Source organism: Cynara cardunculus, assembly GCF_001531365.2.
Source record: "Cynara cardunculus var. scolymus isolate 2C chromosome LG 9, CcrdV1, whole genome shotgun sequence".
Lineage (NCBI taxonomy): Eukaryota > Viridiplantae > Streptophyta > Magnoliopsida > Asterales > Asteraceae > Cynara > Cynara cardunculus.
Genome location: NC_037536.1, coordinates 8523037 through 8536118, shown reverse-complemented (window position 1 = coordinate 8536118; position 13082 = coordinate 8523037). Strand labels below are relative to the sequence as shown.

General features: G+C 36.1%; 1 protein-coding gene across 9 annotated transcripts in view; it reads left to right on the top strand.

Moving 5' to 3' along the window:
• The first annotated feature begins 2716 nt into the window (after positions 1-2716).
• The window catches only part of LOC112518737 (pentatricopeptide repeat-containing protein At2g41720), a 24864-nt gene continuing 14498 nt past the window's right edge, over positions 2717-13082 (top strand). For 3 of the 9 annotated variants that reach the window (XR_003069824.1, XM_025126538.1, XM_025126540.1), the window contains exons 1-8: positions 2717-3193; positions 6295-6467; positions 6675-6780; positions 8155-9264; positions 9359-9464; positions 9555-9759; positions 9977-10109; positions 10203-10307. Coding sequence is in view for 8 of the 9 variants with exons in the window: in XM_025126538.1 (XP_024982306.1) it covers positions 2798-3193; positions 6295-6467; positions 6675-6780; positions 8155-9264; positions 9359-9464; positions 9555-9759; positions 9977-10109; positions 10203-10307 (2334 nt within the window). In the remaining variant the exon portion in view is untranslated. Of the gene's footprint in view, positions 3194-6036; positions 6113-6289; positions 6468-6674; positions 6781-8154; positions 9265-9358; positions 9465-9554; positions 9760-9926; positions 10110-10202; positions 10308-13082 lie in introns of those variants that run through there. The other 6 variants (XM_025126539.1, XM_025126541.1, XM_025126544.1 and 3 more) reach the window with 6 other exon arrangements.

Sequence of the window (13082 nt, the reverse complement as noted above, 5' to 3'; positions counted from 1 at the left end):
TGTGAAGTCCGGCCACGAGAGGGTGGGGGAGCGACCTGTGAGCGATTTGTGAGGAAAGCTTGGGAGAGAGGACAAAATTGGAAAAACAACACTCTGAATGGTTTAGAGAAGACCCAAATGCAAAATGGTTAAGAGAGGTTGTGTAACCATTAAGAGCCTCTTTTTTTTGTCAAACAACCTTAACCTCTTACCGATTAAGAGGTTGACTCTTAATGTAACCATTAAGAGCCAAACAAACAACCCCTAAGTATTATGTTAGAATTGAATGATTATTCTAATTATATTTTAGATTTTTTTATATTTAAAATGAAATATTTATCTAATATATTTGATTATGTTTATCTGGAGTTAGTTACACGAATTCAAGTATGGAGCTTCAATAAGTTGTACTCATGCACAATTTACTTGTAATCTTAAATTTTAAGTAATATGCATCAATAAACAATACTTCGTGCATAAAAAATGGTTTTTAAGAGTTTTTGTCAAATGCTTTATAATATAGTATATATATAGATATTTGTTTTAGAAATAGGAGATTACTCAAAATATGTAATAAGAAATCAATAATATAAGGAAATAAACGGGGGTAGTTTCTAAATCTTAAATATAGATATAAGTTGCATTGTCTCATATGATTGGTAACTTTTTTCAAAATGTACGAGTTTTTTTGGTTAAAAACAAAAATCTACTAAATTCTAATACAAAAAATGCAAATGGAATAATCAAAAGAGTACGGGGGACATGAATGATGGAGAATATATCAAAGTTTTCAAGGCAAGATACTTTTAGATTTTGGTACTAGATAAAAAAACTTGTAAAACAATTTCATATATTTTCTTGTCCAATGTAATTAATTAATACTAGAAGGGTACTCGCGTAATGCAGCGAGATACATCTTGATTTTAATATTTTATTTTATTTTTTATCTCAGTTGATATTATAGTATGATCTTATGTGATTTAGAAAAAACGATGATATTTTTATTTTTGAATGAAATATAAACTTGAAAATATCATCAAAATTTGACAAAAATATATCGATAATAATATCAAATTAATTATTTAAAATTCATATTTTTTGTGTAATTTTTTAATTCAAAATTTTTATTATAATTTAATTTAGGTCTAATAACGAAATAATTTATATTTGGTTTAATAATATAATTTTTTTTATAAAGATGATAATTAATTATTTTGTTAGAACTCGATAATTATTCTAATTATATTTTAGATTTTTTATATTTTAAAATGAGATGTTTATCTTCTATTTGATTATGTTTATCCGCAGTTATTTACATGAATTCAAACATGGAGCTTTAATAAGTTGTACTTATTTATAATTACTTATAATCTTGAATTTTAAGTAACATGCATCAATATACAGTACTTCATGCATATAAAATAGTTTTTAAAAGTTTTTGTCAAATGCTTTATAATACAGTATAGATATGTTTGGGTCATATTTTTGATTTCCTTCAAATATAGCTAAGGTTTGATGAATGAATTCGTGGTTTTTTTTTTTCCGTTCTATTTATCTACTTTTGCAATTCCTCAAACCTTGTTTTGCCACTTTCGATTATGGGGGAATCTGAAGGAATTTTGGAGGAATTGATTGTTGGTTTTTGTGTTCTTAGGGGGTGTTTGAGATTGTTTATTTGAAACAACTTATGCTTTTCTATAAAAACACTTGTCAACTTATTATAAGTCATAAGAGTTTAATTTCTTCAAAAACTCCTTATTACCGGTTTGACACCGGTATAAGTTGTTTATCCAAACACTCAAAAGTGCTTATTACCGGTGCAACACTGAAATAAATGACTAAGGGGGTGTTTGGAATTACTTATAAAAGCTGTTTTTTAACTTATTTCAGTCTGACACCAGTGATAAGTTGTTTTCTGGTGTATGGATAAGAAAAAAAACTGCTTATACCGGTGCCAAACCGGTAATAAGTTGTTTTTGATAAGTTAATCATTCATGATTTATAAAAAACTGTTTATTACCAATTTACAATTTTAACCTTGTTTTATTTAACTCCGATTTAATGCCACATAAGTTAATAAACACTTTTACAAAAAAAACATAAGTTGTTTTAAATAAGCAATCCCAATATAAACAATATCAAGCACTCGCGAAAACTTCGTACTACCAAATAGGGGTGCTTAAAAACCCGATGAACCCGACCAACCCAACCTGAATTAAAAAAAAACCAACCCGAGGTAACCCAATGCATGATCGATAAAAAAATTAGCCAACCCGACCTTATTGGGTTGGAATCGGATCAGGCCCAAAAAAACCCGACCAACCCGATGAACCCGACCTTAACTTTAACTTTGAATTGTAGATGACAATCATGACATGACCAACCTCAACGTCAAAAAAGTAAAAACATTGGGATTAGAAACGTCTAAAACTATTGTTGTTGATTGATGTATTATCATTTGGTTTAAACATTTTAATTGTAATATCTAAATAGTTGATAAACTTGCATATTATCTTGAATGGTCGGTCATATTTCAATGGAAAGTTTTCTTTATTTTTATGTGATTTTACATTGTTTAAACTCAACCCGATCAACCCGAACGAGTTGAATTGGATTGGATTGAATTTTTGTTTGAATTGGGTTGAATTGAAAATTTTTAAACCGTCAACATGGGTTGTTAAAACCACTCCAAACCAATCAAGCGAGCCGTGAGCACCCCTACTACCAAACCCTAACTCTCGAACTCACAGGACGAAAAGCAACATGGAGGGCTGAATTCCATAGAAGTGACAGATTGAGAGCGGCTATTGTTTGATTGATGGAGGCTTCCTTACAGCTATACTCTCCTCTCTTCACACCCATCTATCCCCACATCAATTCACTCTCCCTACCGTTTCACCACAAACCCAGAAGAAAATCTCTTCCACTTTTACCACGATGCTGCTCCAGCGAGGCCACCAGCAAGAAGCTAGTGGGGTTCGTAGACTACGACAGAGGAGAACGACAAGTCTCACTGCACGTCAGCGGTTTCAGGAAGTCCGATTTATCCAAGCGCAACCGGTTGCGGGTCCAAGGTGACCGTTTTCAAAAGGATTGGGCCATTTCGGATCTGGTTTTCAAGATTTTAAAGCTCAATCAAGGGGAAGATATCGATGGTTTGCTTAATCGATGGGCTGGTAGATTTGCACGCAAGAATTACCCTGTCCTTATCAAGGTAACTTAATTTTGGCTGTTATTTGGAGTTCTATGTGCATATGTTTTCAAGAAATAGCTACATTTTGATTCTTTTAGGTGTAAGGTACCGAATTTCCACTTTCGGATTGATAAGAATTATGAACATTGTAGAAAATTTCCAATGAGTAGAAAATTTAGGTGTAAGGTACCGAATTTCCACTTTCGGATTCTTTTAGGTGTAAGGTACTGAATTTCCACTCTCAGAAGATGTTTCCCCTTCTACATTAGAACTGGCTCCGATGCCGGAACAAGGTGCTCTCTCTTCGATGCTAGAAACGGGTAACAATGTTGTTGAAGGGTCACAAAGACCTACAGAACTAGAAGACCTTCTTCATATCTGCAAGATTATGATTATTTAATAGGAAAAGAACCCCCCAAGAAGAAGGAAACATTAACAATATCATGGTGGAAGTATCTGAAGACCTAAGTACATTCGAGGAAGCAGTAAAAAACGATTATGGAGGAAAGCAATGAAAAGTGAGATAGTCAAGAGAGAAAAGCAGTACTTGGAAACTTACTTCCTTGCCTCCAGGAGCAAAGAAGATTGGTGTGAAGTGGGTATACAAGACAAAACTGAATGAAAAAGAAATAAATAAGCATAAGGCCAGACTCGTCGCTGAGGGCTATGCTCAACAATATGGCATCGACTACGAGGTTTTTGCTCCGGTAGTGCGATGGGATACAATACGCATGTTCTTGGCGTTTGCAGCACGAAAGGAGTGGAGCATTTATCAATTAGATATCAAGAGCGCCTTTTTACATGGAGAACTATGTGAAGGTGTGTACGTTGAGCAACCTTTGGGCTTGGTACACACAGGAGGACACAGTCTAGAAACTTAGCAAGGCACTGTAAGGCATAAATGTCACATAAACACAAAGAAAACAAGTAAAATAAGTACTCTTCAAGATCAAGAATCAAACTTTATGACCAATCTTTTAGTATTTGAAATTAAACTAACAAGCATATCAACAAGGTTGTGTTTATGGCATTTCATTGAACAGTTGGAGGGCATCCTCAAGCTTGGTAATATTATAAAAAATGAGCAACAAATCAAACCACAAACATAAAGCAAATAACAATGAGAAACCAAGATAGGCACATTAGCAAATTGGAAAAGATAGAAAGACAGATCCCTTAAATCAAATATGAAAAAGGAAGAAACATAAATCAAGCATTGAGAGGAGTGACTATTAGAAATCAAAAATCAACACTCGGAATAACCTAGGGTAGTGCTAGATTGGAGTATCATTTGATGCCCTTTGGGCTGTGATGCCTAATGCCATTGCTCGGGCTGCTTATCATTTGATGCCCTTTGGGCTGTGATGCCTAGTGCCATCGCTCAGGCTGCTTATGGCTAGTGTTGACTCTGTCAATATGTTTGAGTACATGTATATTTATATAACTTGTGTTTTTTCTCTTTCTTAATCATGATACATTACTTGAGTATGTTCTTATATGTTGGGCTGTGTTTATAATTAGGCAAATTGCAAATTCTCATCTTGGCAAAGATAAACCAAAGTGTCCGGTGCATGTCTTGATTCCTTCGTTCCCATTAATTTGTGGTTAATATTTTGGGGATGTAGTCAACGCCACATGCAATGCACGCCCTTGAAGAACTACGACCTCCAAAGGACCCAATATGGAGATCTATAGGGATAGAAGCACCCGGTTTCTTAGTTGTAGAACCTTATGTTCGAGGTTTGTCAAATACTTAAAACATTAGATCTTTGATAAATAAGATTTAAAGTAATGAAATACTGGTCTTAGATGATCTAAAAGAGTGCTTTTGATCTAGATAGACCAAATTACATTCTAGCTATGATTTTGATGGTGAAGAACTTGGTAATTTTTGCAAGCACACAAGGTCGTGCCGGAGGTAGTACCAATGTGAGATACGGAACAGGACCCCAAATTCTTTTAGGGTCCACTTATACTTTTACCATATTATATACATTTTAACTTTTAGCCCAATCTTTTCGGCCTTCTCCATGTTACTTTTGCTCAACTGCACAATTATAATGTCTTTTAGCAAAAGAAAGGAATTGAAACGATCATTCAATCTCAAAAAGAGCTCTTGATATGTTTGTCAAAAAGAAGCACAAACTTCCATTGATAATCAACATGTTGATGTTAGTTTGGGTGATATTCATGTTGTTGCTTCAAATGAAATCCTAATTCGGTGAATTTAGTTGGCACTCAAAATGAATCCAATGAGGATTTGGCTACTAATGTTGATGCTAGTGATAGTTTGGATGATATTCATGTTAATGTTAATGGTTCTAACGATGTTTTTGATACTTTTGATGATGTCCTTGATGCTACTAATGCTTTTAATCATGTTGATGATGATGTTTTTATAGTTTTCATCTATTTGATCCAAGAAATTGGGATGCTTTGGATTGTAAAATGATTGGTGTGCTAGTTGCAAAGGGTTCTAAAAGAAATTTGTCTGTTACAAAATGTTCTAAAGATGGACTTTTTAAACCATTTTCTGGCACATGTTACACTAGAATTTTATCAAATGGGGAGACGTGATAAATATAGGCTTGCGTAATCGGTGGAGCTCGATAAAGTATTTTTGTTTTGGTTGTAATTTTTCTAATAAAAAGGCATGTAAAAGGCCAATTAGCAAATGATGGATTTGGGGATTAAGTCACACCTTAGCATTAGATTTTCTTTCAAACAATGTTTGAAGAATGATTCCATTTAAAGTACATTGTATGACTGTCATTTTAAGACATTTTTGTTGTTTTACTTCGTAAGCATTTAATGGAATATATGATATGAGTTTTTATATTTTGTTTTATTGTTTACTGGTACAGTCGATATGGTACTATTAGTACATGGGTAACAGGGCCGTACAACTAAACCTGGCTGGCCAAGATAGGACCTTGCATGGTATCCTAGTTTATCTTTTTCATATTGGGTTGTAATTACGCAATAATTTGTTATTCACTTGTTTGAAGACTCCATATAATACATGTAGTGTGATTCTTGGGGGCTGTGAATGATCAATTTTAGTGAAGCGGTTGTATGTGGAAGTTCAATCTCATACTTGTGTTCTTCATTTGCTAGTGTAGGAAATTAGCAGGACAGGTTCCATTGAGCATAGTAATCAAGTTTTCAAGTGGATGAAGAATCAGAAGAATTATTGCGCATGCAATGATATATACAACATGATGATCAGGTTACATGCAAGGCATAATCAAACAGATCAGGCACGTGGCTTATTCTTCGAGATGCAAAAGTGGAGGTATGATTTTTTTAGAGTACGTCTTGCTTACTGTTCAACTTCTATATAATATAACCCACCCTTTTCTTCGTAGTTGTTGATCCTTTATCATTCCATATCGTTATGTAATATGCTATTTATATTTGTTTATTAACTTCTTAATATCTGGCACATCATTCCATATTGATGTTTCTGACAATACTTTTGATTTTTCTCTTTTCCTTTCAGGTGCAAGCCAGATGCTGAAACTTACAACGCCCTCATAAGTGCACATGGTCGATCTGGCCAATGGCGTTGGGCAACTAATATCATGGAAGACATGCTTCGTGCAGCTGTGCGTACCTGTATCCTTCCCTTATAAGTAATCAAACATTTCTAGCTTGAGCTTCCTTATTTTCTTTGAAATCCAGATGTTTCTTTACTGGAATCTTTTTGTTATCAAAATCCAACAAGGGACTTATTGTCTGATTTCTATAATGGAAGACATGCCTTCCATTTTCACTCTCTACTTGTGTGCACAAACATATGTGTGCCTTGATCCAAATGATCTACTTCCTTCAATCTGAAAGAGAAAGCTAAACTTCTAGAATATAAAATGGGTTGTTTTTCAAATTAAAGATTTTTGTGGGTATAAATTCTTCAGACAAGTTTGATGATGACATTGAACTTTATTACTAGTATTGCAAATTGAAAAGTGGTGGTAATTGGTAACTAAATCCTTATCTGCTTTGTACTAGGTTTGACATAAACAGGTATATATATATTTTTTTTTTTGGTTAACCTGGATATCGAACCCGCTATGCGAGCCGACTAATCCAGGGCGACCACCCGCTTCATGGGTATTTTGAACCTCCGTGGCCACAAGGGGATTTTTCTCCCTTGGATTCGAACCTGGGACCTCCAGGCACTTTTGACCTTTGGAGCCCACGCTCAAACCAATTGGGCACCACCCTTGTGGTTAAAAAAAATCCTTCACCCTTGTGGTTAAAAATCTTTCTTTAGGGAATAAATGGAACAGGAAACTAGTTGTGCATCAGAATTTATGAGGGTAAAACAGACAAGTTGGATAAATTTAGCAAGAAAGATGGAAAAGTGCATTAAATTCTATACTCGGGGCTAGTTGGATGATTATGAAGAAAATCATTATAGATTGGGGTAGTAAACTAAAATATGAGGCAAGTGTATATTTAGTCAATCATAGCTGTTCGACTTGGAAGCTGCACCAGCGACGTGACTCCTGACTAAATGCTGCAGGAAATATATTGGCCAACCATCAAATTAATTTGTAAATGTAGCTGCCAGTGAGCACAATAAGTTGCAATAACCTTTTCTGTTTTATATTAGAAATGCATACATGCACATGCAACGCTTACGAGTTTGAGCCTACAGTTATCCTTTTCAAGCTTGAATTTGTTCATTTGGATTCTGAGTTCTACATCTTTTTCCTTTACTTATTTTATTAATAAGACACTAGTACCTCCTATTCATCCAATTCATCTAATAAGAATAGTTTGACTTGGGATGCTCTTTGACTGCCTGAAAGATTGTAGTTTTATGGTATCATCCCATTTTTACATCAAATTATATCTTATTCGCTTCAAGTGATATTTTTAAATTTGTTAACTGAACCCACTTGTTTGTTGTTGTTAGTCAAATGCATCAGGGTATTCATTTTTTTGGTTTATTTATGCAAATTTTTGTATTTCAGGTTCCTCCGACTAGGTCAACATATAACAATCTAATCCATGCCTGTGGATCCAGCGGAAATTGGAGAGAGGCCCTGAAAGTTTCCAAGAGAATGACGGAAAATGGGGTTGGGCCTGATCTTGTGACTCACAATATAGTTTTATCTGCCTTCAAAACAGGGTCTCAGTATTCGAAAGCACTCTCCTATTTTGAATTAATGAAGGGAACAAAGATTCGTCCTGATACTACCACTTTAAATATCGTGATCCATTGCCTCGTGAAACTGGGACAATTTGACAAAGCAATTGATATTTTTCATTCAATGAGGGAGAAGAGAGCGCAATGCAATCCAGATATTGTGACCTTTACTAGCATCATTCATTTGTATTCAGTTTATGGGCAAATTGACAACTGCAAGGCTGTTTTCGACACAATGATTGCTGAAGGTCTTAAACCTAACATTATATCTTATAATGCACTTTTAGGTGCGTATGCTTCCCGTGGGATGAGTGAAGAAGCATTATCGGTATTTAATGATATAAAGCGAACTGGATATCGCCCAGATGTTGTATCTTATACATCATTGCTCAATGCTTACGGAAGATCACAGCAACCTGAAAAGGCCATGGAAGTATTTAACATGATGAAAAAGAATAACCGGAAGCCAAACCTAGTCACTTACAATGCACTGATTGATGCCTTTGGATCCAACGGTCTCTTGCCAGAAGCTGTGGATATGCTCCATGAAATGGAAAGAAATGGAGTGCAACCAAATATTGTTTCAGTTAGTACTTTGTTAGCCTGTTGTGGTCGCTACGGTCAAAAGGTGAAAATTGATTCCATACTTGCTGCTGCTGATTCACGAGGAATTTATTTGAATACTGTTGCATATAATTCTGCGATAGGAAGTTATATGAACAACGGAGAATATGATAAAGCATTAGCTTTATACAGGTCCATGTGGGAAAAGAAGGTTAAACCTGATTCAGTTACCTATAACGTGCTAATTAGTGGTTGTTCTAAAATGTCAAAATACACTGAAGCTCTTCAATTTCTTGATGAGATGCTGGCTTTGAAAATTCCTCTGTCCAATGAGGTTTATTCATCTGCCATTTCCGTTTATAGCAAACAGGCAAGTTGTTTTCTGTCTCTAGTTCACACTTCTTATTCGAAGCAATTTGCCATTCAATCTCATGGTTTCACCTCTCTTTGACACACATTATCAGGGCCAACTTTCCAAAGCGGAGTCCCTATTCTCAACGATGAAGATGACAGATGGTGGTCCTGATGTTATTACATACACAACAATGCTACATGCATATAGTGCTGCAGGTAATATTCTTACCTTTAACTGCGATTTTTAAAGCGTCAACCATATTTAAGCATTAGAAGAAAGTTGTCAAGATCTATGTTTTGTTGCAGAGAAATGGGATAATGCATTTGCATTGTTCCAGGAAATGAAAATGAATGGTGTCGAGCCAGATCTTATAGCTTGTTCAGCATTGATGAGGGCTTTTAATAAAGGAAACCAACCTGCTAAAGTTCTTGTCATAGCTGAATTTATGCTGGAGAGGAAGATACTAATGAATGATGCCATCTACTTTGAGATGTTGTCTGCCTGTAGTATGTAAGTTCTATATGCTGTTAAGATTCTACCTGGAATTCATTTCACATCCCAGTTTTACTACTTACAAGTTACAACCATGCACATTTGCAATGTTTTTGATTATGCATCTTGTTTTTTGCTTCCCTCATGGCATGATGTCCTAACCCTTTCTTTCATGTTTCTTGGAGTCAAATGTTGCTTACTCTTCACCATAAATAATGCTTTTATTTGATTTTAGCCTACGAGATTGGAGGAAGACAATTGAACTAATTGGAGTGATGGAGCCATCGTTCAATGTAATGTCCATTGGACTTCTGAATCAGCTTCTGCATTCTATTGGAAAATTGGGGAAGACCGAGACCATGATGAAGGTTATTGAGTTTTATACTTGGAGCAACTACTTAGCATCATGACCAGTAGAGGTCTCCTGTCTCATGCCCCCCTCTTTGTGATGATGTATGCAGATATTCTATAAGATAGTGGCAACGGGTGCTGAAATTAACAACTCCACTTATACGGTTTTGCTAAAGAATCTTCTGGCTGCTGGAAATTGGAGAAAGTACCTTGAGGTAACCTCCTCAAACTTCATTTAGGATTTACTTGAGCTCTTTGTTAATATTGAATAAAATGCACCACTTGTTCTTAAAAGTAGTTTGGAATAAGATATCTACCCACAAGTGCACGAGGTCCGCAATTAATAACTTAATAAGGTTATGGCTATTTCCCTAATACAACATCACAAACAGTCAAGCACAAGAGGCATGAATCAGAATTAATGTTGACAGTGAGATGTGGATAGATGACAATTAGCAGAAAATGGAATCCCTGTAGTCATGATAAAATCTTCCAATGCAAATGTTTGTTTTCGGTAGAATAGTAATCAGATATAGATTAATGGAGAGTTATAGATAGACTCCAATAAGGAAACGTTTGTAAATAAGTGCTTATCTTATATTGTTAGGAGTTGTAGTTGTAGTTGTAGTTGTAGTCTATCTCCTAATCTCTACCTGTACATATAGTTCCTTATGCTGTAATCAACATATAGTAGAAAATAATATTCTTCCTACTTCTCTAAAGCTTTTATTCCCACTTTTGTAAAGCTTTTATGGTATCAGAGCTCTAAAAAGCTTTGATTGTTTTCCAGATTCCCCCCCCCCCCTAAAAACTCCGGTGTGAACAGTAGCTCCGGCGTGAACAATGTTTAGTCAACAACCACCATGGGATCAGACCCAGAAAAATCGGACCACTCAAAAAGCATTCCTAATCCTGCCAATTCTGAAAACAATCTCTCTCCAAATTACAATCTCTAAGCTGTCCGGATCGAACTACCTTCAATGGTCTAGATTTGTCCAACTCATTATTCGTGGGAAGGGGAATCATGGCTACATCGATGGCTCCATTGAAAAACCCTTGTTTACAGATCCCTCGTTTGCTGAATGGGATATTCAGAACTCCATGGTTATGGCATGGCTCATCAACTCGACGCAAGACAACATTGCAAAAATTTACCTCCTCTACCCTACTGCAAAATCTATCTCGAAGACTCCTCACAGATGTTCTAGCTTCGAACTAAGGCTCGAAATCTGAGACAAGATGCCGATAATGTTACTATTGACTTTAATGCGTTAACTTAATTTTGTAAAGAATTGGATTTTTTTTCTCAACCTGAGTGGAAGGATCCAATAGATGCTGAGTTATACAAGAAGATACTTACCAAAGAAAGAACCTATGATTTCTTGGCCGGTCTTGATTCCCCACTTGATGTTCGAGGACGTATTCTTAGCATTAAACCCCTACGAGTAATTGGTGCCATCTTCGCCGAAGTTCATCGAGAAGAACATCGGAAAAGGACCACGGTGACAATTCTTAATGGAACACCACATCGAGTCTGAAACCGCTGCCATGGTTGCACATAACCATGGACCCCGTAAGCCTATTCTTTGGTGTGACCACTGTCAACGTCCCCATCATGCAAAGAGTACTTGCTGGAAGATCCAAGGAGAACCTGTTGATTAGGTACCTCGGAGCCAACGAATTCCATAAGCCAAACTGGACAACTAACCCATTCTGTCTCGCATTCTCTTTTTCAAATACTTCCTTCCCCATAAGGCCCCGGAAGTTGTATCTTATTGAGTGGACTTATCATCATCACGCTTCAAAAAAAAGTGTCCAACTTTGCGCGTGGCCTAGCTTTATGCCCGACTCTATGGCTTACTTGCTTCCCTTTCCCCTGCGAAGTAAAAAAATGTTATGGAAATGGAGAGATAATGGAAAGAAAGAGACCACTACTTCGCTTCTTAAATCCTTGACCTTCTCTTCTTCCCGAACTCTACCACMGGAACAACAAGACGATTTAAGATTACTTACGGGCTGCTTATCGATTCTTGTTTTTCGATAGGAAGCTGAAGTCGTTAGTATCTTTGAAAGTTCCAATCGATGATCTTTACACAATATGATGCAAAGATCAAAATCCTTTGAACTGGCAATGACACTGAGTATTTCAATTCAGCCATGTCTAGCTTTACCACAAGACATGGTGTTATACACCAAAGCTCGTGCATTAATACCCCTCAACAAAATGGTGTCCCCGAAAGAAAAAACCGTCACTTGCTACTTGCTAGAGGTATCACGATCCCTACTCTTTCAAAGTCATACACCCAAATCTTTTTGAGGTGATGCAATTCTAAAAGCCTGCTATCTCATTAATCGGTTGCCTTCACATGCATTAAAATTCCAAACACCCCTAGCCGTCCTACAAAAATCCTTAAGGCTTATGTCTCTTCCAATCTTGATCTGCGAGTATTTGGTTGCTCTTTTGTCCATGTTCAAAAAAGGTCCAAACTTGACCCAAGGAGTGTGAAAGGTATCTTTGTTGGTTATCCTACCTTCCAAGAGGGATATTGATGCTACTGTTCAAAAGGAACAAAAATACTTCGTTTCATCGATCTGACCTTTCTTGAAGATCAATTCTATTACTCTCCTCAATCTAACCAGAGAGCCGAAATATCCCATCTTATAGGAGCCGAAAGCTGGGAACAATTCTGGGCTTCTGATCCTCCAATCACCTGACAAAAGAACTAGCCAGAAACCACCTCACCCGAACCTAGTGATGGCCAAAATTCGGTCCCGGGGTCCTTAACCGGGCCTAACCAAGCCAAAAACCGGCGGTAACCAGTCCCGGTTCCGGTCCCATACCCGGTCCCATTCAAAAAAAAAAAAAATTTTAAATTTTTTTCAACCTTTTGGTTATTAATAAAATTTTAATATGTTATTAATATGTTTGTAATATGTTTTGTTATAAATATGTTTTATTAAAAATACGTTTAAAAATACGTTTTGTTATA